Source organism: Sciurus carolinensis, chromosome 1, assembly GCF_902686445.1.
Source record: "Sciurus carolinensis chromosome 1, mSciCar1.2, whole genome shotgun sequence".
Taxonomy (NCBI): domain Eukaryota; kingdom Metazoa; phylum Chordata; class Mammalia; order Rodentia; family Sciuridae; genus Sciurus; species Sciurus carolinensis.
In genome coordinates this window covers 169,329,236-169,356,776 of record NC_062213.1, presented here as the reverse complement: position 1 = coordinate 169,356,776, position 27,541 = coordinate 169,329,236, and the positions used below count along the sequence as shown (strand labels likewise).

Below are 27,541 nucleotides of genomic sequence, written 5' to 3'. Positions count from 1 at the left end.
CAAAAATATTCCTGGAACATTTTTAGAAAGATATTTAGAAAATGTTAGGAAAAAGATTTACTGTTTTCAAGTCCTTGAAGCATAAAATATATTTGATAATCTAAAGAGTATGACAGGGAGAACAGTTTCAGCCAACTGTGGCTCACAATGGCACATTTTCAGAATTTTAAATATTTCTTTTAATAATTGATGTAGTCATTTTGAATCATTCTGCATAGGATATCAGGTGTGAGCAGATTGCATTAACGCTGCTTAAACATTTCAACTTGTCAGTATGGCCAACTCGATTTCGGAAATATTTGCAGTATTTTCCCATCGAAACAGTAATAAAGGCAAAATAAATATATGCCACTACTTTATAATCACCGAACATTAATGAATATTTTATGTCTTTTTAAATCTCCCTGTTTAATTTAAAAGGGTGAAATTAAGTCTCCTCCCTGCAATATGCCAATTATCTGTAAATCAAACAATAACTTGGCCATTATGCTCCTTTTTGTTAATATAAGAGAAGCTAATTTGAAAACACTGAATGGCATTTTTAGGCTATCAGCTCAATAGTCCTTTCTGCCCTCTTGTGGAAGAAAGTTGAAATACAACCACACACCTGAGTAACAGAAACTGTCTCCCACCCCTGGGTGGGGGTAGCAAAATTTTAGCTATAAAAATTTCAACCAGATATAAAAGAAAGCAGTCTATTTTGGACCATCACGCATTATATTACCATTCAATTCAAAAAGTAAATCAACAACAGAATCAATTCCTTGTTTTATTAAAATTCATATAATTTCTACTTTACTGTCATTAAGATTCTGTAGAAACTCTGAGATAGTCAAAATAAATTGCTATTTCTAATATATTAACACATGATTTTTCATAAAATTTTTTTAAAATTTAAAATTTAGAGCACAGAATATCCATTATAGAGATTAAAAGTGAAATGAAATTTTGGTTTGATAATCCTGAAAAAAATCAAATAAATCAAACTTATGATCCAATTTAGGAGTCAGAAAAAAATTTCTTAAAGATTTAGTTATCAGTCAACAAACTAAGTGATCAGTGGAGAAAATAAATTTAAAGCAATGAATTATTGATTCCATATTCAAAAGATGAAATTCACTGACAAAACATCAAAGAAGGAAACGATAATTGTCTAACCATTACTGAAATAATTCATAAACTTCTGAAAAAATGATTAGGGTGAAAATAACTGGTTCTTCCAAGATAACATTAGTAATATTTTAAGCAATATACTTTTCAGTAAAAAATTATGAAATAATCCAAGATTAGGCATGGTTAATTCTCTTCAAAAAATTAGCAGACAAAAGATTGTTTTCCTTCATAAATATGAGGGATAACATAACAGTTACTATTTCAATGTTCTGAACACACAAGTCCAGTCAAACCTTAAATGCTTTGCTCCTATGGAGACAAATTATTGGCTTTTAGGTAGGTGGGGCCAAAGGCATACCAACAAGGTGTCTTCTCTCTTGGGGGAGGTTCCTTTTTGAAACCATGGCTCTTCTTACACATGGTAAAGAAAATATTGACACTCTAAATAGACTCTTCTCAGATATTCAAGTTAATGACGGTCTCCGACAGCATCTTACAAATACTGTCCAAGGCTAGGACTGAGCTGCTTAAGAAAAGCTTCCTTTTAGAAACAGAGGAGTAAAAAATATGAATAGATAATATATTTGAGAGTAACCTTTCAAATAAAATATAAGTATCTTCCAAAATGACTGCTATCAATAATTTCCAAATTAAATTTTGAATAGTCACTATAAAACCATGAAATACCTTATATGATAAGGCATTATTCTTAAGCAGGGTTTTAAGTAGACGAGTTTAAGAATTATCAAGAGCTCCCATTTACAACGTATCTTTCTAGGTCAAATCATTTAGTATATCTACAGTAATCACTGATGTTCCAGTTAATTAAAATTAAGAACCCAATAATGAAACATAAAGAGAGTTTCCAACCAGAGCAGATAAGCTCTCTTTAACAGGGTCAACATTAGCTATAATGAGCTACCTTTCTTCCTTAGCTGTGAGACATAACTCACCTCCTGAATGGTACTGCTTCCTGAGAAGTTCAGGTTGTACTCCCGCTGGACTTCTCGGTGGGTGATGATCAGCATGAAGTTTTGATTTAATGACTCCTGCAGGGCACTGAAAGGGTTGAAAGAAAAACAAGGAACTCAGAGATGAACAAGTTCTAGCTTGTGTTACAGCTAGCTGCAAAAACCCCAGGAGTACCCTAACCTCCACACAGGCATGTCCGGGCCCAATGTTATCATCTTTTCAGCTCCTAAAGGCAAGAGAGCATGCTGAGAACAACCAAGGGAGCTAACCTGTTAACTCCTTCTCTACCAACATGTTTTTAAACTTCAATTCTAAATACTTTGTATACATACAAATTTTCTTTGAGTTATATGCTTTTGTCTACACACATATTTCCTCCAAGAAAATCAATTGTCAATTATGTCAAGTTCCAAATATGCTACTAAAATAAATAAGCAAAGACTGATTCAATTATAAGGTAGAAGCAGCTGTTCTAGAATAAGTATGAAATTATTGCTTATAGTCATAAATTTGCACAAGAATAGAAATAACATTTCTGTCAAAATACAAAAGACACTGAAATCTATAGAATTTTAATTGCTATACCAAAATTCCTTCAAATAATTCTGCTTTCACTTAGGACTCAGCAATATACAGAATTCAGAAATTGGAAATTCTAAGCAACATTTTTTAAATCCCATGTCAAAGTTCCAAAATGTGAGAAATGTGTCAGAACCATTAAAAATTATGTAATTTAGCCACATAAATTATGAATTGTGTCACAATTCTGTTTCTAATGTCTATATTAAGACAAACTATTTTTAAGCTAGAGTTAAAATAAAAGTCTATCACCTATTATATCCAAATAATCTATACTGCCTGCCTCAAGTGTAGTTTTGACAATATTTTGGCTATGTTACATAGCTCTATCCTTCATCACTCCTCCTTTGCCAAGCTGAAACTATGTGATTATGTGATAAACATACATTCAACATAAAGATTAGAATTAGGCAGCTAAACTATTTGTTCTGTTGCCCCTGTAGAGTTCACAGGTTAATTACAGACTATACCTAGGAAGCACTAATATATATCATGAAATATATTGATCATAATAAAAGGAAATTCTACCACACTAAAACAGTTTCCTGGGCAACAATCTCTGTCATTGTACCCTTAGATCTTAAGCATAAAACCTGCCACACTGCAGATACTTATTGAATAATGAATTAGTTGTAGACATCCAGAAGGTAAAAGTCTGATTCATCCTTGTATCTCATACAACAATGCTATCTTCTGGAAAACTACCATTATAGTTAAGACTTTTTTATTTATCATCATTACTTCAGAGTATTGCATTATTTCAGATACTAAGGAAACCAAACCAAATAAAAATGCACAATTTTTCCATGAAAAATTTAAGTCTAATTGGGATAGATACTACTGGGAAATTGAAAGCACAGTGAAAACTGAGAAGGAAATACTTAATTCTGCCTCAATAAAAGGGTAAAAGAGTTAGGGGAAAGCTTCAGAAGACATACATACATTGAAATATGATAGATAAATATGATAGAAACTTAAATATGATAGCAAGTTAAATAAGATAAGAACTTAAAGTTTATCACTCAGAAGGAATAAAATTTTGTTTTGTTTCATTTCAGTAAGGGAGAAGGTAGCACTTTTTTACACAAAGAAACAAGGGGAAGGACATAACATGCTTATGTACTTATTAGACACCTACCTATATTCATGACATTCTAGTTGCTAGGGAAATAGTGGTAAGAAAAACATGGTTCCTGCTTTCATAAAACTTACATTTTAGTAAAGGAGACAAAGATCAGGTAAATGAATACATAATTTTAGAAAATGTGAAGTGTTGTGAAGAACATAAAACGATTCTAAGATACAAGAACACAGAGGGTCAAGGTCAAGGGAACTACTTTCCACAGAACAGTTAAAGAAGGCATTTCTAAGGAAGTGACATATAACTTGAGGTTGGTGTGATAACAAAGAGACCACAAGGGTCAAATCATGTAGGTCCTTGTAGCAACATTGGAGGGTTGTTAAAAAGAAAAGTGGTAAGAGCTAATATATATTTATATCTATTTAAGATGACTCTGGCTACAGTGAGATCAGAGATACAGGACAGACTAGACTGGAGACTAATCCATAAAAGAAGTGATGGGTAGCTTGGACTATGATGGGAGATTTAGAGAGGGAGAGTAGTTGTTCAATTCAGAATATATTTTAGAGGTAGAAGCTAGAAAAATTTTATGCACTCTGAGTGATAAAAATTAGGGTGTTACTACTTATCCTTCATATTTCAACTTGAAGTTTTCCCCTAACTCTTTTTACCCTGAGGCAGAGTTAAGTACTTCCTTCTCAGTTTTCATTGTGCTTTTTTTTTCAATTTCTCAGTAGTACCTATCCCATTAGATGAAGTGTGAGCAAAAAAGAGAACCCCAAGGTTTCTGGTCTGCACAAACATGAGGATGAAATTTCATTTAACAAGGAAAATGGGTGGGGAAATTGAGAGTTAAGTTTTAGATACATTAAGTTTGAAAGGCCTGTAACGCATCCAAAAAAAAAAAGTCACAAACAGTTGAATGTAACAGCCAAAAGTCAAGAGAGCTCAGCAAGAGAGTTAGCAGTATATAGACAATATTTAGACTTTGTGGCCAAAAGAAATCACCTAGGAAAATAGGTTACCTATAGAAAAGCAGAGAGGACATGGAGCCGCCGTAAGGCATCCCAGTCACTTGAAATAAAGCAAAGGGGAAGGGATTGTTTAATGGAGATTGAGAGTGAGATAAGAGGAAAAAAAATCTAGCATAAGAGAACCAAAAGAAGTAACTTTCAATTCGGACATGCTCAATCACACTAAATGCTACTGAGACATCAAGTGCAAGAAGGTCAGAAAAATGACCACAGTCATGTTCCAGAGATTATACTCTTCTAATTTGCCCTTCAAATAATAGGAACGTGAACCCAGTGAGACCATATGTTTATTGTGGGATGGGTAGACAAGCATATTAAAAATTCACATATTATAAGTTCACATATTGTACACATGGTACCATGTGCTAAGAACTCTTATACCAATCTTACTAAGGTGTTACACATACCAAAAGAATACTTAAATGAGACCATATATACTTTCCACAGAAATAAGAACTAAATAAGTGTTGTTTAATGGAGGCCTGGGGGCAATTTGTCATGGCAATTTGCATGATTTGCAAGGACTTTACTGCTAAAATATTATCTAAACAAATTGATTCTAATTGCTAAAGCTAATGGAAAAAATTAGGGACTCAGTTGCTGCATCCAGGAGCACATTTTTTCTCTCACAGTGCCTCCAAATAGTTGGTCAGGACAATCAGCCATCGAAAATCACACAGGCAGTCAGTCTCTCTTACTTCAAGATGCTAAGTCATTCATGCTACTTCAACTTTTGATTAGAGTCTAAGAAGGATGATCAACCAAAATAGCAAAGTGAGAAATAATGGAACATTTTTGTTTTAAATGGCATGTTTTCTCTTCAAGAGACAAGAAAAGTAAAAACAAATGAAGAAACTTTTTAAAAGCAGTTTAAATTCTAACTCACTGCAAGAAATGGTTTTATGAGAATAAAACATATAGTCTCTCCTCATTGGTTTTTAAATTTTTTCTCCATTATTTTCTTCAATTGGGGTATTTATGTTTATCAACAAAGATATGGTTTGGTTTCTATAAACAGACAAGGGTAAGGTAGTCTTTGCTCTACCTTCAGATACAGACTAAAATTAATGTTTAAAATATAATCAAAACCATATACATTTGTCCCCAGGCTCTGAGTTAGTGGCTGTTTACAATGGAATGGATGGAATCTAATCGAATTGAACAGAATTAAGCACGTAGAATGTAAGACATTTTTACATATATCATCTCATAATTCTTCTAACAAGAAGAGGTTGTGTCTTGCTATATTGCCCAGGCTGGCCCTGTACTCCTGAGCTCAGCAACCCTCCTGACTCAGCCTGACTCAGTTGGGATTACAGATGTGCACCACCACACCCAGTTAGTTTCTTAAATTGGGGGAAGGTGGGTATAAGAAAGGGAACTCTAAAAATAAAGAGAGATTATAAATTTCCTAACATTCTTGGTATAACTAAGCATTAATATCTAAACCAATAACAGCTCTCTTCTTTGTCCACAAGTCTTGGACTTCCAATGTTTTTTCATTAGAAGAATATAAAATCTATGCCTGGGAAGATCACATTCCAATTTAACTATAAACATTTATCAGGAACAGATAAGTCATCTGTAAAATACCTGCCTACTAATGAATATCAATGTTATTTTTAATTCAATGGCTTAGTTTACATTTTACATTCCTCTCCACATTTTAAAAGAGGTAAATCATGTATAGCAAATTTTAACACATAGACTCCAACAGAAAAATCTGAAGCTCTAGATGAAGGATTTTTATACATGTGAATGTACAAAGCCATATGTTATTACCCTTCATGTGTCAAGTACTGATAAATCAGCAACACTAAGAATACAAATATAAGTCTTTATTGTATTGATTTAATTTATTTCACATTCAAAGAAAATTTGAGCAAGTCAGAAAAGGCCCAGGGCTATTTTAATATATATGATGCATTGATTTTTTTCAAGGTTAAATTAAAGCTGCACTGTAGTAGTAAAATCACCATTTGATCACCATGTAGTTATAGACTTATCATTAATTCCTGAAGAACAAAGAAAAGAAATCGCTTCTCCCCTGCAGGTCCATTTCGTAGGGTATCACATTAGCAGGTACAGAATCTTGAACCAAGAAAAATGATAGTCATTGAGGGATTTCTTCTCCAGTAATTTCTTGAATCCAGAATTCCCTCTGAAAAATCTTCAGTCAGCAGACCTAAGCAGGCTAAACCATAGACTGTCTATTGAAATATTAACTGTTCTAGGGCAGGAACTCGATATTATAGAGTCTGACTCCATCAAAACTAACCACTAGACTAGAAAAGATAAATTTATATTTGGACTTCAGGGTTGTTACAGACTAAAATGTTTGTGCCCTACCCAAAATTCATATATTAAAGTGCTGATTCCCAATTTCATAGCATTTGGAGGTGAGTCCTATGGGAAGTAATTAGGTTTAGATGAGGTCACTAGGGTGGGCCCCATGATGAGATTAGTGTTCTTATAAGAAGACCAAGAAAGACCAGAGGTTTTTCTCTCTTTCTGCCATGTGAGGATACTGCAAGAAGGCTGGTAAGCCAGATGAGGGCCCTCACCAGGAACTGAATTTGCTGACACTTTGATCTTGGACTTCTTCCAGTCTCCAGAACTGTAAGAAATATTTTTAAAGTCTATTGTTTAAATCAGACAGTTTGTTGTACTTTGTCACGGCAGCCCAAGATGACTAATGTTAAGGGACCTTAGGGTTTGTATTCAGAAAACTCAAGTAAAAAGCTGTCATCAGTTCAGTACAGACTTCCAAAGTGGTTGCTTGTTAAACACCTCTATGTACACATCCAAATTAAACCTCACTCATTAAAATTCATAGTAGAAAACCATATGCTTCTGTCAAAGCTCAGACAAAACTTTGAGACACTTAAGAATTGTACTTTTATTGTATGCTAATTACATTTCCATAAAACATTTTAACCATTAAAAAAATCCTTGAATAATCTGATAGCCACAACTTTCCCAATTCAATGGGTCCAATATTTTTAACTTCAAAAATACAACACACTTTTAATCAGTATAAATGGGAACCATGCACTTGTTGCCATTATGTTTTAATAACCTGTATGTCCAATGACATGTATGAGTTGTTAGCAGTGAAATTATACTTCTTAAATCAATGCTGTATGTGTAGTTAAAACTAGCATAGTATTAACATCTCAGAGACAAAAGTCTCCTTTTGTTCCTGCTGTATGTATACACTACTTCTTTTCCTGCACTGGATATTTTAAATAAAAATATCAGTATAAAATAGGATTATCGGGTTCATTTATACTAGATTTTATTTTTAAAATATGGCCTAAGAGTGAAGCAAGAACAGTAATTTATTTCAAACAACTATGATTTTTGTAATAAAAAAGTAAATAATTTTAAAATACATTATTGAATTTTGCATTTATACTTTACACCTTACATCTTTCTAAAACACATTAGAATTTTTTTCTCTTTTGTCTCTTTGAATATGTTGTGATCTATAATAATCTTTTATCCTTTTAAATACATCTGATTTTAGATTAAAAAGCATGACACATGGTGATTTAAATTTCCATTCTAAACTTACAGAGTCATGTGAGCTCTTGTCAACAAAAGACTAAATTTATTATAATTATGGATTATTTACACTAAACAAAATAAGAAATCAATATGTAAATGTAATGTTTGTTGTAGCTAATGCAGCCAGCAATGACAGATTAGGTTCAAATAGCAATCAGTTTGAAAATCTGGCACATATGTAAATGAACTAGGGCCTTGATGTTTACATATGATTGTATTTCATTCAGGATTTTTAAATTGTCTCAGGAAAACAGCATAAAAATAAAATGTTAATCTTTCCACTACAAATATGACTTGAGCTATTATCATAACTGAAACTAGGTTTTGTTCCTGTCCAGCTAAACTAACATATGATACTAATAATTTTGAGCTGTAGATTACATCATTCTTAATTAACACTCTGCTACAGTTGTTAACATCCTTCAAGACACCATGTTATCATCACCACAAGTTCTGTAACAATCTTAAAACCATGTTTAACGAAGGTTGGCCTCTTACTCTGCAGCTACTTTTAATTGCTTTCTTTGCTGGCAATTAAATACGTCTAGATAAACAAACATTTTGTTTCACATAATTCCTAATAACATTTTTCCTAATAACATTTTTTCATGATGATTTCAAAGTTCAGACAGCCTTATGTCTATAATTACTGTTTATCAATATAGTGATATATTGGATTCAGCAAAATGTATTAACCAAAGTACATAAGATTAATCAAAATGTGGTAATTAGTAGTGATGGTGATATATTGTGATACAATAAAACTGTCACAACATAATTCCATCCATCTAGACTGTGAAGAAAAAATTATATTTACAGATATATTGATTTTTGCTTCATGAATCAGTGACCAAGTTTTGGCTATCCATTAAATCAATCAGTTCCCCCAGTTACAGAGAATACCTGCAGTTCTTTTTCAAAGTGTGATGCTAACAAGCTGATCTCAGTAGTCACTGACCTATCAAAAGTTAGTAAACTGTATAATAGGTTTGGTACATCACTCCAATTAGATGTGTTGTGGTCTCCATTGATGCTTTAATTGGGGGCAAGTTTCTTTTTTTAACCAGAATGCATAACTTTAGAGACATGTCCTCTCTACTTAAAATGAGCCACTTTCATAGAGTTCCTTATTAAGAAACATTATCAACCCAATACTTCAAATTTTCTGTTCACAGAGTCTAATTATAATGCTCCTAGAATTAAACTTAAGTTGAAGAGCAATCACAATAATGTACTTGAATTACTGATTATATCAACTTTTCATGGAGAAATAAAAACTTATTTCAAGTCCTACATCAAACAATGCATTATTCTAATTATAACACTTGTGACAAAGTATTTTTGCAGATAAGTACTCTTTGTGGCAAATAAAAAGTTGTTTTGCAAGGTATTTTTGAAGAAACAAATTATAATTGATTCAGTCAAAATATTTACTTGCATATATAAAGCATAATGAATTGTACAGGTCACCAAAAGTACTCTTTTACTGCCTCACTGCTAGAACCTCACAAAATTGATCACTAAAAAGTCGTCATGCTGGGCACAGTGGTCCACGCCTGGAATTGCAGCAGCTCAAGAGGCTCAGACAGGAGTATAGAGCAAAATCTGTAAGACCTTGTCTCTAAATAAAATACAAAATAGGGCTGGGGATGTGGCTTAGTGGTTGAGTGCCCCTGAGTTCAATCCCTGCCCCCACACCCCACCTTAAAAAAAAAAAAAGCAATCATGAGGAAAAAGAATTTACAGAATAAAACATGATAAATGAAATTGTAGCAATTTGGAGAAATTACATAGTTTAAAATCTACTTTTTTCCTAGTTTGAAAATAAAGACACTATTCAAAGGAACTCCCCCATTGGCAGTTGCATACCTACATATTCCTGAACACTGGATCACTTTACCCATCCATTTAAAGGACTTATTGAGTATCCACTATGGGCCAGGAGGCACTGCTCCTGGTTTACTTCATCATAACTAGATTTAATTGAGATTTTTATGTTGAGGACATATTGATTCTCTTTTGAGCAACCCTTGAGTTATACTTAAAAATTCATCTCTAGGATGCTAAAGACACATGATGAGTGATTTAAAGAGTCCTGTGAAATCCAAGTCCTGGCTCATCAATTAACTTGCTCCGTCACCTGGCAAAGAGAAATTACTGAGTACCTGCAATGTGCCAGGTCCAAGGCTCAAAAATGTTATCTTATTTAATCACACTTGCCCCCCCCCCAAAGTACTGAGTTGTAGAAATTATCATCTTGAACATTCTGAGGGAAGATGTTAAGGCCCCAATAGAGTATTTAACATTCTCTTTCTGTACCCAAGTCATAAAATGGATTGGATTAGATGACTACCTTAGTTTTTTCCAAAGATGAAATCCAAGATCTTCCTTCTCATTCCAAGTCAGAGCTCTTAGATGTGACTTTTCTAATGTTAAGTGAGTATACCAAAACTAAAATAGTCAAATACAAACAAAAGGGTGAAAAATATTATAAGGGTTAAGATTTGTACATAGATTGTGTTAGAGAAACAGAAGTAGGATGGGAACTATTTGAAAGTAGCCCCAGAATGCCCTTCTGATTATTGACTCCCACAACATCTTTGGTTTTTTCTTAGTTGGACTTCAGTCCAGGATGAGAGAAGTAGAGGTGAGAAAAAGAAAAAAAAAAAAAAAATATATATATATATATATATATATATATACTATGAGGAAAGTTTTTTAACAAGAACATGGGTAGCATTCCCCATCTCCATTCTAGATTTTTTTTCTTCCGGAGGAAGAAAAGAGAGAATTAGAACTATTCACAAAGATGTACTATGAAGTCAAGGATGAGACAAGTAGCTTCCTCTTTCACTTCCTGTACCCCAGTTCACTAATTTCTTTTCAATATCTCTCTAGCTGTGGTAGGTACAACTATGGACAAAGTCTGTCATGAGATCGCTAAGCTGTCTTTCCTATGACTGGGTTGCTGAGGCAGGCCTGCTACATCATGCCATCAGGCTCTGAAGACTTAGTCATAACTCTTTCTATAGGTCACCACAGTGGGTGGGTCCTAAGATTTAGAACCAGAGTGAGAGGTAATAAAAGACCTTACGTAGGACTCAAGTCTAAATCCATGCTCCATTGGGTACATGCCTAGCTATTAAAGTAGTTTTGTTTTCCAATTTGGCTATTGATTTTTCCATAAATAATTTACTGCTAAGAAACCGAGAACACTTAGTGATATCATGAATGCCTACAAATCTAGAAGAGTTTCATTAGCTGGGAACAGTGGTACATGTTGAGGCAGGAGGATTGCAAGTTTGAGGCAAGTCTTTGCAACTTAGTGAGATACTGTCTCAAGGAAAACAAACAACAACAACAACAACAACAAAAAACCTCAAACAGTAAAGGGCTGGAGATGTAGCTCAGTGGTAGAGTGCCTAAGGTTCAACCCCCAGTACAACCATTACCACAAAAAAAAAAAACCCACTCTATTTTCAGATAGCATCCGAGTCCACAGCTGAGGAGTGACCTTCCTAAAGTCTTAAAGAGATTCCGTGGTAGCAGTACTGTGCCTAAAACTCAGCTATTTTGAGTCACTACTCCTCAACAACTTGCACAGAACACACTGGAAAATAGAACAACTATATTCTTACTCACAACTATTGTCACCTTCTCTCCCACCAACAGTTTTTTTGCAAGGGGGAAAAAGGACATACATTTCAACATATATTAACAGTGGTTACTCAAATATCACAGGCATCCCAATTAGCACCCTCAATTTACTGTGGCTTGCAGAAACAGCAAATAATTCAGAGCCACAGTTGAAAGCAACTTCACAACCTAGAGGTCACACAAGATGGTCATGTACTTGACTATATATATGATTAGAGCTCAATACTCTCACAGAAGTCACTAAAACATGAACTGGGACCCTGCTAAAAAAAGGACTGAATGGATGTCTTCATAATAAAAGACAGTCTTCACAACTGCTTTGGTCCTAGTCTAGTAATAGATGAAAATACCCAGTTCCATTTCAACTATGTAGATTTACTTCACTTTTATGACAAGATGACAGAAAACACAGTATCTTTTGTTTGTAGTTGTCCCTTTTACAATCAGTAATTGAGTCTTGACCTTTTATACTGTGCCTACTGGCTGAATGTTTTCATCACTTATTAGTCTATGTCCAAAGTAAGTTGCAAAGACTGCTTTTTATTAGCAAAATATCCATTCAGTCCTTTATTAGCAAGGTGATCAAAGGCAATACCAAGCAAGAGATGTCAAACCTTCTCCAACCATATTTATACAAGGCCTTAAGGCTTTGGCACAGACTATATCTTCTGCCAAGAATATTCTTTATGCTTTCCTTCACTTAAATGATTCCTTGATCATTCATGTTTCAAGTTAAATAGTATGTATTCAGAGAGACCTTTCCTGACCAAAAAAAAACTTCATCCATCACCAATTATTCTTTATCATGTCTTCTTATTGTTTTTCTGCAAAGTACATATGATCATCTCATTTTTTTTCTACTTTATCTGATTTATAAACAACACCCCATCACCTCCATACATGTTACTCTGTGAAAGCAGAGACTTGTCTTGCTCCTAATTTTATCGCTATTACCTAAAACAAAGACCTAAACATATTATAGGAATACACTCACTATATATCTGGTTAATAAGTGAATAATTGACTCACTTCATGTATAATATGGCAAACTCTCCATTTATCTGAAGACACTTTATGGTAAAATTGACAACAGCAAAACACCAAATGAACAGTATACAGATGATAGATCAAAAAACAAAAAACAAAAAGAAAACAAACAAATAAAAAAACCCAACCTCACTTTGCTCCATTAGTCATGAAACTTTTCATACTCATTACAACACATTTTATTATAAACCTCTTTTAACACTTTTAAGTTTAGGGAGATGCTCAGTAAGAATAGTTCAGTATCTGGTTGGACAGATCATCGTATGTCCAACAGTATGAGGTAAACTAAGGCTCACCGAAGAAATCTGTGACCTGAAGCTATAAAACTTATTGTAGGTCTTACATACAGAACTGAACAATCTGAATATAATGTCAGAGTTTCTTTCACTACCCCTAACATAATGGGAAAAACCAGAGGGACCACTGGACAAAGATAAAGTCTAACTTCACATCAAGGAGTAGCAATTGTCTACTTCCTTAAATTTATGAGATACCTGTCCTTTGTTTACCAAATATCTAGTCTCTGCGATTCATGATGCTTTATAACCCAGTATTAGAACTTCACTCCTTGGCTTAAATGTCGTTTAAGAATCAAATATTCTTAGAAATATTTGGAATGCACTTTACAGTTTTCATTCCAAAAATATTTCCAAGTATCACTATGTTGTGGGCATTCTTGTAGGTGCTAGGGATACAATAATGAACAAAAGTTTCTTAGTCCCCCCCACTTTGGTAGTTTTACACTGTGATGAAACAGACAATAAATATGAAAGAATATATTGCTAATATGATTAATATAATGTGATAAAGCATGATAAAGAAAGAGAGAATGACAGTGGGGTTAGAAAGGGAGATCAAGAAAAGCCTGTCTAAGGATGTGACACTGAAGAAAAGACTAAAAAGAGAAGAAATGAGTCAGGCTGATACTTGATAGAATATCAGTCCCAGCAGGAGAATGGTGTAGATGCCCTAAAGAAGAAGCACACTTAAAATATTTAAATAACTGCAGAGGCCAGAATGGATAGTGAGCTATTATTAGTTAGAGGGATAGTTACAAAAAATGAGATTAAAGGAAAAAAGTCAGGGACAAGGCTGTGTATGTCCCCTGGGAGGTCATAGGTCATAGCAAGGAACTTGTATTTTAATTTAGTGTACTGGAAAAACATGGAGGAGTTTGAAAAGGGAGAGACATAATCAATTTATGTTTTCTTATAAGAGGCTATTGATTCATTTATATTTTAGTAAGAGTTTGAAATTAGGGGAAGATGCATTTGAAGGTAGTATATTGGGGCAGAGAAAAGAAAATGTTATTACATAGCAAGGCTAAGAGAAAACAAAGAAAAATTTACCTACTCATTTTTACTCTCTATGATCTTAAGTGAGCTTTGACTATATTTTCTTCTTTTTCTAAATTTAGTATCAAGATATTATATGAAACCACAAAATAAGCTCTAGAAATATCTTATATAAAATGGGGTGATCTAATCCATGAAGATGGTTTTGCAAATCCTCCAAGAAAGTACAGGAAGGAGTAGAAGCTTGTGGAACTTTTGACTACTAATTTTGTTTCTTAAAGGATTTTCTTGAGATTCTCTATTTCCTCTTGTATTCATTTTAGTACTTTGTATTTTATATGAAATCCTTCATTTCATCTAAATTTCAGATTTTATTGGCATGGATATATATTAGAATATTTTGTTTTGGTGATTTTTTTTAGTATTGTCTAATAATTAAGATAGTCTAAAAGTCTCCTGTGAACCTGTGGTCAAATCCCCTTTTCACACTTTTTATTTATGCTTACTCTCATTTATTTCTTGCCTCAACTTTTCAAGCAAATGGTTATTACTTTCATTGATTGTTTCTATCAATAAAAATTTCCATCAATTTCTGCTCTTTAATCTTAGAGTTTCTTCAGACATACTCTGCTGTTATTTATCTTTCTCAAGGTGAACATGCAATTCACTTATTTTCTGTATTTCTTGTCTTCTCATTGGCAGGCTTCACTACTATAAATTTTCCTCTACCATTTTTGCTATGTTCATGGTTTTAATACCTAACATTATTACTTATGTTTACTTCTAAATGTGTGGTGGTTGTTATGAAGACTTCAGTCACACTCCAAAATTATTTTGAGGTAAATTATTTGTACTATCCAAATGTAGCATGGATCTAGGAGGTATCATCTATTATTAGTTCACTTCTAATTATAGCACACAATGGTCTGGGAAGGGGGTCAATATGACAGTGATTCTTTGATACTGAGTTTATGTCATCAATTTTAATAAGTATTCCATGTATGCTTGATTGGGTTATTCAAATATTCTACAGTTCAAGTAAGCAAAGATTTATTGCTTAATTCATTAGTTTCTGAAAGATTTGGTACGTGATTGAGATTGGTCAATTTCTCCTTATAATTCTGTAAAATTTGCTGACTTGTGCACATAAGTCCACAACTGTCATATCTTCTTGGAAAACTGTCCTACGATGCTATTAACTTAAACTTGATTTAGGTGATACTAATATCACTTATCAAATACTTAAAACTTTCTTAAATTCCTTATTCTCATAACTATCACAATTTCTATTTCAGTATTGTCTATAATTTAGCCTTTGTTACAAACCATTACTGTGACAGTGTTGAAATCTAGAACCCAGAAACATTCTTCATTTGGCATCAATCTTTTATTTTCTTCTATTCTTCCACCTTTCCCACTTCCTCTAAAAATCTACTAGTTAAATTCATTTGAAACTTAATACCTGGACTCCACCCTTACTTCCCTGCTATGGAATTAAATGTATCCCTTTAAAATTCGTATCTATATATGGTTTGAGAAAATGAAAGGTGAGAGTAAATGCCAGGGAGAAGGTACAATAAATAAGAGGGACTGCTAAGAACAGGACTCTCAAGAACACTAATATTTAGAGCATGAGAAAAAAAGAAAAACTTACACAATGGAGATTCAATGAAGCAAACTGAATTTACAAGGAACACTAGGAATTAATAAAACCTAAGGAAGTTTTCTGAAAAAGAAAGAAATTTTTAAAAGCCTAATATCTTCAATGAATAGATTTACATACTTCTTTAGGATAGAGTTTTCCATTATCTAATAAGTAATCAAAAATTTATGAACCAAATTTTTTCCATAATAATATGAAACATTCATAACAGTATTTTTCCTTTCAAATTTTATTATGAATTAGAGTTTAATTTGCAGCAGTGCCACAGAACCCTCAGTCTTATAATTAATTAGTGAAATCTGATTTTCTTGCCCTTTTTTGAGACAAGTCTCACTAAGTTGCCCAGACTGGTCATGAATTTATGATTATCCCACTCAGCCTTCCAAGTACCTGGGATCACAGGCACATGAAGTTGTGCCAGCAGATTTATTTTTCAAAGGTCTTGAAATGCTTTTTTAATAGTTTTAAAGATCATGATTAAAGAGTAGCTCTTTAATTCTCAGAAAGTTTGAAATTCTCTTTTCTAAAATGCATAATTTACTTTTAATCATTCTGAACTCAATTACAGGTGTTCACATGATAATTTTGCCGCTTTTGAACCTTTTTTCCTTTACCCAGAAATTATAAATACAAAGACTCAATTACCAGGCACCCCCTAGTGGCAGTAAAATCAAGATAAGAAAGTTTTTTTTTAAAATAGTAACGTATTTGGAGGTACAATTTTCCATAATTCTCACCAAAAAATGAGAAGAAAACAGTTTGTCAGTAAATAGTTTAAATACATGGTGTTTTATATCTATGTTTCATTAAACTATTTATAATTTATTCAATTAAGAGTGAATTCACAAACTGAAAATTCACGAATATTCTTGAGAAAAATCGCATTAGGTGAAATAATATAAATGCCCTTCAAAGATTATGTATTTCTTTAGAGAATATTAATACTTTACAAGGAAAAAACCTTAGGTTTGCCATTGTATACTAGAGTTGGAATGGTGGTGTCTAGGAGCAGAACCTTACCCCCTCATCTAGCAACATCAACTGAACTGATTTCAGAGAAAAAATGTTAAAAAAAAAAAAATCAATAAAATCAATTAAATATCAAACCAACCACCTAAACAAAATAGTTTTTTTCTTAAAATCTCTAATGCTGAGGATATTTTCTTAATTTGATATGCTATATAAATAGGAATTTTTTTTATATTCCATTATTTAGATGTCAAAATTTTTTTTACTTGGTAAAACACCAAATAAAATGAAACAAAAATTTACAAGTTAAATTAAACATTGCTGGTAGTTTTTAAGGTTCTTTGTGGGTTTTGTTTTCCGAAATTGTGTCCATGAGGGCAGATAATTCAGTGATTCAGCGGTAGAGCACTGGCCTAGCATTCATAAGGCCCTATCTTCAAACCCTAGCACCATGAATGAATGAATGAATGAATGAATGAATGAATGATTTTTCCATGAAATGAGCATTGAAAGTATGTTATAAAAAGCTAATTTCCCTCGCTTTCTTTCTCCTCACTTTCCACTCTAGCGTGCGCCTTTTCTCTTTTCCTCTCATTTTCTCTCTTACCCTGCAGGGAGACACTCTGTTTGCTTAATAAACTCCCTTATGTGGAAAAAAAAAAAAAAAAAAAAGCTAATTTCTAGGCCTACGTGGAACTCCAGTGCCTGCCCAGTGCCTGCCTGTGCAGATCTCCACTGCTGCACTGTGGTTTCCCATCTACTAACTGGTTCGGGCGATTCTGGTGCCATCATGGATTATTCCCAAAGCCAAGGCCACCATCTTTATTTGGGGCGGCTCCCATCCTAGAACACCAGCTGGAGATTAGAAGCTCATTATCAAGTTCTTTTCATGCATCAGGCTACTGAAGACTGGGGGATTTGGATAGTATATTATTGTTTTGTCATAGATTCTTTATTTTAATTTTAATTTATTTAATTTTATTTATTTTATTTTTCTCACTCACTCTAGTTTCCTCTTGTTTATCTGCTTCCTTTGAGATTTTCCTCTCTTTTCTCATGCTAACAACCAATTTTTTTATTCCAATTTTCTTCTTCCTATGATCCAGTACCTCTATACATTCATTTCTTATCTCATTAACATTATATCCTACACCCCTCCACATCCTCTTTGTCCACCATTAGAAATTATAGACCTTACTGCAAATCTCTTGTTTATGCTATAAATAATAGTCAAATTCATCATCTCTGCTTATTACGACAATGCTATTAATGTCTTAATAGGGGCTATTTGGTTTAAGGTTGCATATTGTTTGTATTGTGTGCTACTAATACTGACCTCCGGCTTAAAGGTGAGGTATTGTAAACCTGCAGGAAAACTATAAACCGATGCAGGGAAACTATAATACCTAGGATTTGCACTACTAGAGGGGAAGATGCACAAACAACATGAAAAAACAAGGGAAGAAAGTATCCCAAACAAACCAAGATGCTATATTAATAGAATTCATTCACAGCAAGGTAGAAGAAATGATAGAAAAGGAGTTCAGAAGGTACATAATTAAAATGATCTCTGAAGTAAAGGATGATATAAGAGAGCAAATGCAGGCAATGAATGTCACTTCAGTAGACAGTTAAAAGACCAAATGCAGGAAGCAGATCATTTCAATAAAGAGGTAGATATTCTGAAAAGAAAAAGAAAAAGAAAAAGGAAGAAAGAAAGAAAGAAAGAGAAAGAAATCCTTGAAATGAAGGAAAAAATAAACCAAATTAAAAACTCAATACAAAGCATAACCAACAGACTAGATCACTTGGAAGACAGAATTTTAAACTTGAAAATACAGTTGACCATACAGAGAAGATGGTAAGAATCAGGAACAGGCCTCCAAGAATTATGGGATACCAAGAAAAGACCAAATTTAAGAATTATTGGGATTGAGGAAGGCACAGAGATACAAATCAAAGGAATGAACAAACTGTTCAAAGAAATAATATCAGAAAATTTCCCAAACCTGAAGAATGAAATGGAAAATCAAATACAAGAGGCTTATAGGACACCAAATGTACAAAATTACAAAAGAATACACCAAGGCACATTATAATGAAAATATCTAACATACAAAATAAAGATAGAATTTTAAAGGCTGCTAGAGAAAAGAATCAGATTACTTTCAGGGGACAACCAATATGGATGTCAGCAGATTTCTCAGCCCAGACACTAAAAGCTAGAAGGGCCTGGAACAACATATTTCAAGCTCTGAAAGAAAATGAATGCCAAGCAAGAATCTTTTACCCAGCAAAACTAACCTTAAAATTTGATAATGAAATAAAACCTTTTCATAATAAACAAAAGTTAAAAGAATTTACAAATAGAAAGGCTGCATTACAGAACATTTTCAGCAAAATATTCCATGAGAAGGAAATGAAAAGCAACAATAAAGTCAGGAAAGGGTGCAACTACACTAAAGGAAAAGGTAATCAAAGGAGAAAGTCAAGTTAAAAACCAAAAATAAGCCAAAATGACCAGGAATACAAATCATATCTCAACATCAACCTTGAATGTTAATGGTAGAAACTCATTAATCAAAAGACACAGACAGGCAGACTGGATTTTTTTTTTAAAAAAAGATCTAACAATATGCTGCCTTCAAGAGACTCATCTCATAGCAAAAGACATCCACAGATGTCTTTTTCCCATGGAAAAAACATACCACATATATGAACTCAGTAAAAATGCTGGGGTTTGCATCCTCATATCAAATAAAGTGAACTTCAACCCAAAGTTAGTCAGAAGGGATAAGGAAGGACAATTTATACTCCTTAAGGGAAACATGAATCAACAAATATTTATGCCTCCAACAAAGGAGCATCTACAGACATCAACAACTCCTTCTCAATTTCAGGAATCAGATCACAAAACAATAATACTAGGTGACATTAACACACCTCTCTCACTACTGAATAGATCTTCCAAATGAAAAGTGAACAAAGAAACCACAGAACCCAATAATACAATCAATAATTTAGACATAACCAACATATACAGAATGTTCCATTTATTAATGAGTAAATACACTATTTTCTCAGCAGCACATGGATCCTTCTCTAAAATAGATCATATGTTATGCCACAAAGCAAATCTTAGCAAATACAAAAAAGAGATACTACCCTGCCTTCTATCAGATCATAATAGAATGAAATTAGAAATAAATGATAAAATAAAAAATAGAAACTACTCCAACACCTGGAGACTAAATAATATTCCACTGAATGACGCGTGGATAGCAGAAGACATTAAGGAGAAGAAAAAAAAAATTCTTACAGGTAAACAAGAACCATGATACAACATACAAAATCTCTGGGACACTATGAAGGCAGTACTAACAGGAAAATGCATTGCTTGGAGCTCATTCAATAAACAAATAAAAAGTCAACAAATAAATGACCTAACACTACAACTCAAAGTCCTAGAAAAAGAAGAACAGATCAACAATAAAGCAGAAGACAGAAAATAATTAAAATCAGAGATGAAATCAAAACATAAGAAACAACTAAAAAAAACTGTCAAAACAAAAAGTTGGATCTATGAAAAAGATAAACAAAATTGATAAACTCTTACAACACTAATGAAGGGGACATCAAAAACTCAAATTACTAAAATTCATGGTGAAAAAGAAAGTATCATGACAGACACTACTGAAATACAAAACATAATTAGAAGCTACTTTGAAAATCCATACTCTATCAAAATAGAAAATCTCAAAAACATCAACAAATTTCTAGAGACATATGATCCACCCAAACTGAATCAGGAGGACATATACAATTTAAACACATCAATTTCAAGCAATGAAATAGAAGAAGCTATCAAAAGCCTACCAACCAAGAATAGCCCAGGACCAGACAGATTCTCAGCCAAGTTCTATAAGACCTTCAAAGAACAATACCAATACTCCTCAAAGTATTCTATGAAATAGAAAAGGAGGGAACCCTTCCAAACTCATTCTATGAAGCTACTATCGCCCTGATAACCAAAATCAGACAAAGACACACCAAGGAAAGAACACTTCAGACCAATAGCCCTGATAACACAGATGCAAAAATTCTTAATAAAATTCTGGCAAATCACATACAAAAACATATTAAAAAGATAGCACAGCATGATCAAATGGGGTTCATCCCAGGGATGGAAGGTTGATTCAACATCTGAAAATCAATAACTGTAATTCATCACATCAATAGACTTAAAATTAAGAATTATATGATTATTTCAATAGATGCAGAAAAAGCATTTGAAGAAATATAGCACCCTTCATGATCAAAACACTTGAAAAAAATAAGGATAGTAGGAACATACCTCAACATTGTAAAGGCTATCTATCCTCAGCCCAAGGCCAACATCATTCTAAATGGAGAAAAACTGAAAGCATTCCCCCTAAAAACTGGAACCAAGGCAGGGATGCCCTCTTTCACCACTTCTATTCAACATCGTCCTTGAAACTCTAGCCAGAGTACTTAGACAAAAGAAATTAAAAGCATACAAACAGGAAAAGAACTCAAAGTACCTCTTTTTGTTGACAACTTGATTCTATATTTAGAGGATCCAAAAAATTCTACCAGAAAAGTTCTAGAACTCATAAATACATTCAGCAAACTAGCAGGATATAAAATCAACACTCATAAATCTAATGCATTTCTATCCATAAGTGATGAATCCTCTTAAAGAAAAATTAGGAAAACTACCCCATTCACAATAGCCTAAAAAAAATAAATAAAGTACTTGGGAATCAATCTAATGAAAGAGGTGAAAGACCTCTACAATGAGAACTACAGAGCACTAAAGAAAGAAATTAAAGAAAACCACAGAAGATAGAAATATCTCCCATGTTCTTGGATAGGCAGAATTCATACTATCAAAATGAACATACTACCAAAAGCACTAGAAAGATTCAATGCAATCCCCCAAAAAATCACAATGACGTATTTCATAGAAATAGAGAAAGCAATCATGAAATTCATTTGGAAGAATAAGAGGCCCAGTATAGCCAAAGCAATCCTTAGCAGGAAGATTAAAGCAGAAGGCATCACAATACCAGACCTTAAACTATACTACAGAGCAATAGTAACAAAAATGGCATGATACTGGCAACAAAATAGACAGCTACACCTATGGTACAGAATAGAAGACATAGAGACAAACCCACATAAATACAGTTATTTCATACTAGACAAAGGTACCAAAAATGTATATTGTATATTGGAGAAAAGATATGTTCTTCAACAAATGGTGCTGGGAAACTGGAAATCCATATGCAGCAAAATGAAATTAAACTTCTATCTCTCACCCTGCACAAAACTCAACTCTAAATGGATCAAGGACCTAAGAATTAGACCAGACACCCTGCACCAAATAGAAGAAAAAGTAGGCCCAAATCTTTATATAGTCAGCTGACTTCTTTACAAGACTCCCAAAGTTCAAGAAATAAAAGCAAGAATCAATAAATGGGATAGATTCAAACTAAAAAGCTTCTTCTCAGCAAAGGAAATAATCAACAATATGAAAAGAGAGCCTACAGAGTGGGAGAAGATCTTTACCAAATGCACTTTAGATACAGCACTAATTTCCAGAATTTATAAAGAACTCAAAAAACTTTACACCAAAAATACAAATAACCCAATCAATAAATGGGCTAAGGAACTGGGCAGACACTTCACAGAAGATATACAAGTGATGAACAGATATCTAAAAAAATGTTCAACATCTCTAGTAATTAGAGAAATGCAAATTGAAACTTTCGTAAGATTCCATCTCACCCCAATTAGAATGCTTATTATCAAGATACAAACAATAACAGGTATTGATGAGGATGTGGGGGAAAAGGTACACTCATACATTGCTGGTGGAATTGCAAATTAGTGCAGCCACTCTGGAAAGCAACACAGAGATTCCTCAGAAAACTTGGAATGGAACCACCATTTGACCCATATAGCCTACTCCCCAGTTTACACCCAAAGGTGTTAAAACTAGCATACTACAGTGACACAGTCACATCAATGTTCATTGCAGCTCAATTCACAATAGCTACATTGTGGAACGAACCTAGATGCCCTTCAATAGATGAATGGATCAAGAAATTGTGGTATACATACATACAATGGAATATTACTCAATTATTTATAATAATTATTAAATAGATATAAAATAATAATAATAAATACTATTAATATTATTCAGAATATTATTTATAAAGAATAGAACTATGCAAATAAAATTTGCAGGTAAATAGATGGAGTTGGAGAATATCATGTTAGGTGAAAGAAACCAATCCCAAAAAATCAAAGGCTGAATATTTTCTCTGAGAGATGGATGCTGATATATAATCAGGAGGTGGAAGAATGGAGGAACATTGGATTGTATAGAGGGAAATGAGGGGAGGAGAGGGGACAGGCAGAAGGAAAGATGGTGGAATGAGACAAACATCATTACCCTATGTACATATATGATTATATGAAAGGTGTGACTCTATATTGTGTACAACCAGAGAAACAAAAAATTATATCCCATTTTTGTACAACTAATCAAAATTCATTTTGCTATCATGTATAACTAAATAGAACAACCAATTAAAAAAAGCTAATTTCTATTTCTATAGGAAGATAATAGATAAGCCTACAAAAAAAATAAACCCTAACTTTTTAGTTAGGTTTTAATAAAATGTGTACTACTATGACTTTTATAACAGCAGTAATTTACACATGCCCTTTTTACATTGTATCTTTTGTTGCCTTTGAATTTTTCTCTTATTGTTCCAACACAAGAAATGGCATCCTTATAACTTGGTAGAACTCCAAGAAGTCAATTAGGAAAATACTTTTGTGCTTTAGTTCTCATTCTCTAATAAACACTGCTATTTCAGCAGTATTATAGGCTCCTACTTGCCTACAGACTGAGTGGCAATAAGAGGTGCGCTACGTGGCAATGAAGAACATTTCCATTAGCCCAGGAAGACATTCTGATAAATCCATTTAATCATGCTATTGGAAAGCACTAGATAATAAACAATGATGTCTCCAGTCTGTTTTTAATGATGTGGATTACATACTATATAACAGTAATTATAATTCATTAACCAACTTAACAATGTTCTGCATGACTAGATACCAAACTGTAACTATAACTTTGTCTAACATAATCTTATATGAGGTTTATATCAACATTATAAACACAAGGACTGTATGTTTGTAGTTTGTACATTTGTGACAGTGTGCAAATTCTACTGTTCATTTATATGATCTAAATATAGAAGATATAGAGCAATACAAGAAACTTTTTATATTCTTAATCTAGAAGAAACTATTAACAGACTATCAAATACAATTGTGTTAGATTTAACTTTTCAGTTCAGTTATTTCTACTTTGATAAAGTCAAACTTAAGATTTCCCACTCCTCAGTACTTACCTAAAAAAATGAGACAATTTGGTAGATGACTGGAGAAGAACTGAATGATATTCAAAAGCTTAGGAACACAATTCTCTCTAGCACACAAACCAAACAAAGCCACACACCAAACTGTATTAAAAAGAGGAAAATAGGTCAGGCGTGGTGGCACCCGCCTGTAATCGGAGCAGTTCAGGAGTTTTAGGCAGGAGGATCCCAAGTTCAAAGCCACCTCAGCAACTTAGCAAGACCCTGTCTCAAAATTTTCAAAATAAATAAATAAATAAAGGGGGCTGGTAATGTGTTTCAATGGTTAAGAACTCCTGGGTTCAATCCCTGGTACTAATTAATTAAAATAACAAATTAAAAATAAAAAGAGGAAAATGTTTATAAAATGAAAAATCTATTGGTGTTATGGGGTGATACTGTATGAAAAGACTCACAAAATTTTATTCTCTCATTAGCACAGTTGGTTACTACAGATCATTTGCTTCATCTAGCAATAATAAACTTAATGTGCAATTAAATATTAAAATTACTTTATAATTCCATAAATGTATTGAGTTCCACCGTGAAAAAGGAAAACAAAAAACAAAAATAATGATTCTATTTCGAAGAGAGAAAAATCTTAATAAAAGTTTATGTCTCTTTTTCCAGCTTCATTCTTCAGAGCCCAGTAAATTTTCTTCAAAGATATGGCTTCCCCCATGCTTCAGATTTAACCCAGGGTCTCACACATGCTAGGTAAGCATTCTAATACTCACTCATCCTTCCATTCATTTTGATACAGGGTCTCTCTAAATTGCTAGTTCTGGGATCCTCCTGCATCAGCCTCCCACCCACATAGATGGGATTATAGGCATGCACCACCATGCCCAGTTTAAGGGATATCTTCTTCAACAATGAGAGCTTGGGGCTCCACTTATTCTTTCTCTTCCCTCTAACTATAATCCTTCCCCTGCAACCAGAAAAGAGTCATTACAATTTTTAATATACTGGAGTTTTGTTAAACATTTTCTTTGGATAAGAAGATTCTGCCTCTAAAACTAACAAATTATCCAGACTAGACAGTTTGAAAACTGATTCAGCTAAAAGCAATTTAACAATCAAACTTTTCATTTTGGATTCCCAAGAAAAGCAAACACCTTACCCAGTGTGACTAGATGATGAAGGTGGTGGCAAATCTGGTGTAAGGACATAAAGACTGTTGTTTTTTGGCAAGTGCAGCGATTTTAAGACCGTCTGAAAAAGAAAAAAATAAAACGAACATTTGTTGATTTATTTTCTTTATAATTCTTGATAATTTAGCAATTGTATAGTTTGACTTTTTGTCCTTTGAAAATTTCCTAAATTGGGTAATACAAAACTGCTGAATACAAATAACCTAGTTTCTCTTGTATATATTACAAATTAGTAAAATTATAAAATTAAAATAAAATGTAAGTTCTTTAGCTCATAAAGAATTACAGCTGGGGAGATAGCTCAGTCGGTATATACAAGTTTCTCTTGTATATATTACAAATTAGTAAAATTATAATTAAAATAAAATTTAAGTTCTTTAGCTCATAAAGAATTACAGCTGGGGAGATAGCACAAGGCCCTGGGTTCGATCCCCAGCACCCCCCCCAAAAAAAAAAAAAAAAAAGAAAAAAAAATTACAAATAAGCACACATTTGAGACTCATTAATTTCTTCACTCTAGAAGTATATGCTTGTGACTATTATGCACTCAAGCCAGAGTCATTACAGCAAATATTAGCAATGGAGGTTTTTCAGAAAACATTAGACCTAGAAAAGATAATAGAGAGCACCTCAAGCTAATGATTTTAGCTTACACCTTGTATGAAGGTGTAAGGAAGAGTTACCTAGGTCAGTGTACTCATACTCTAGAAACCTTTCCTGTTAATCTCTCTGTCTGGATTAAATAAATTTCTCTTGAGCCACATCAGACCTACTATAGAAAAAATAATACACAAGTGATTAAATTTCTTGGCCACAACACTCAGACATTTCAAACTCACAATTTGATGGTAAATACTTATTGAAATACGTTGTGGCTAGCAATACACATTAGGAAGTACATTTTACATTACAGCTCAAGGCATAAACTTATTCAATAGATATTTATTTTTTCACCTCCTGTTTGCCAGGATTACTCTAACCACAGAAGATAGCAGTAACTAGCTTAAAATAAAATCCCAATCTTACAGAGTTCACATTTTAGTAGGAAGAAATAAAGTGATTAACCTATATAGCTGAGTATCGGAAAGGAATATATATATATATATTTTTTTTACTAAAGATAAAGCAAGGAAGGAAAAATATGAGATAGAGGAGCTTTGCAATTTAAATTAGTTGGTCTCACTTCGAGAATGTGAGACATTTGAGCAAAGACCTGAAGGTGGTAAAGGAAAAAAATCTGAGATTATATAGACAAAGAATATTTCAAGCAAAGGAAACAGCCAGTACAAAATGTTTAAGGAACAAGAAGGAATCCAATGTAACTGGAACTAAGTAAGTACCGGTAGGAGATAGGTCATCCAGTAACAGCAACGAGGACAGAAAACGTGCTAATGTATTTATGCTAATGTAAAGGTCTGACTTTTTACTCTGGATGAGAGGGAAATTACTGGGGTAACATGATCAGATTCACCTTTAAAAAGAATTACACCGGCAGCAAAGAAAAGGAAGAAAAGAAAGGGGTTGGCAGAGGAGAGCAGGACAGAGCAGGTCAAAGTAATAAACTAAGATAAAGCTTTTGGGGGCTTAAGTCACTGTGACAGTTAGTAGAAGTGGGGTAAACCAGGTGGATTCTGAATACATTATGAAAGTAGTACTAAAACATTTTCTTACAAAGTATATACAGATTATGAGAGAAAGGTATCAGTAATGACCCTAAAATTTTAGACTAAACAAGTTGGAAGGATAGAATTGCCATCAAAAGATATGCAGAAGACTAGAGATGAAGACTTACATTTTAGACACACTAAGTTAGAAATGTCAACCAGACATTCAAATGGAGAAAGTAAATAAATGGCCAGATATAGGAATCTGGAATTCAGGATGCATGTCTGAGATAGACATATAAATTAAAGATATAAATTACAGGAAAGAACATAGTCATCA

At 33.2% G+C, this 27,541-nt stretch overlaps 1 protein-coding gene across 1 annotated transcript in view; it reads right to left on the bottom strand.

The window, feature by feature from the left end:
• The window catches only part of Faf1 (Fas associated factor 1), a 459,649-nt gene that overhangs the window by 256,827 nt on the left and 175,281 nt on the right, over positions 1-27,541 (bottom strand). Inside the window, exons 6-7 of the mRNA XM_047554623.1 lie at positions 25,567-25,658; positions 2,067-2,172 (exon numbers count right to left, since the gene is read on the bottom strand). Of these exons, the coding sequence (XP_047410579.1) occupies positions 2,067-2,172; positions 25,567-25,658 (198 nt within the window). The remainder of the gene's footprint in view (positions 1-2,066; positions 2,173-25,566; positions 25,659-27,541) is intronic.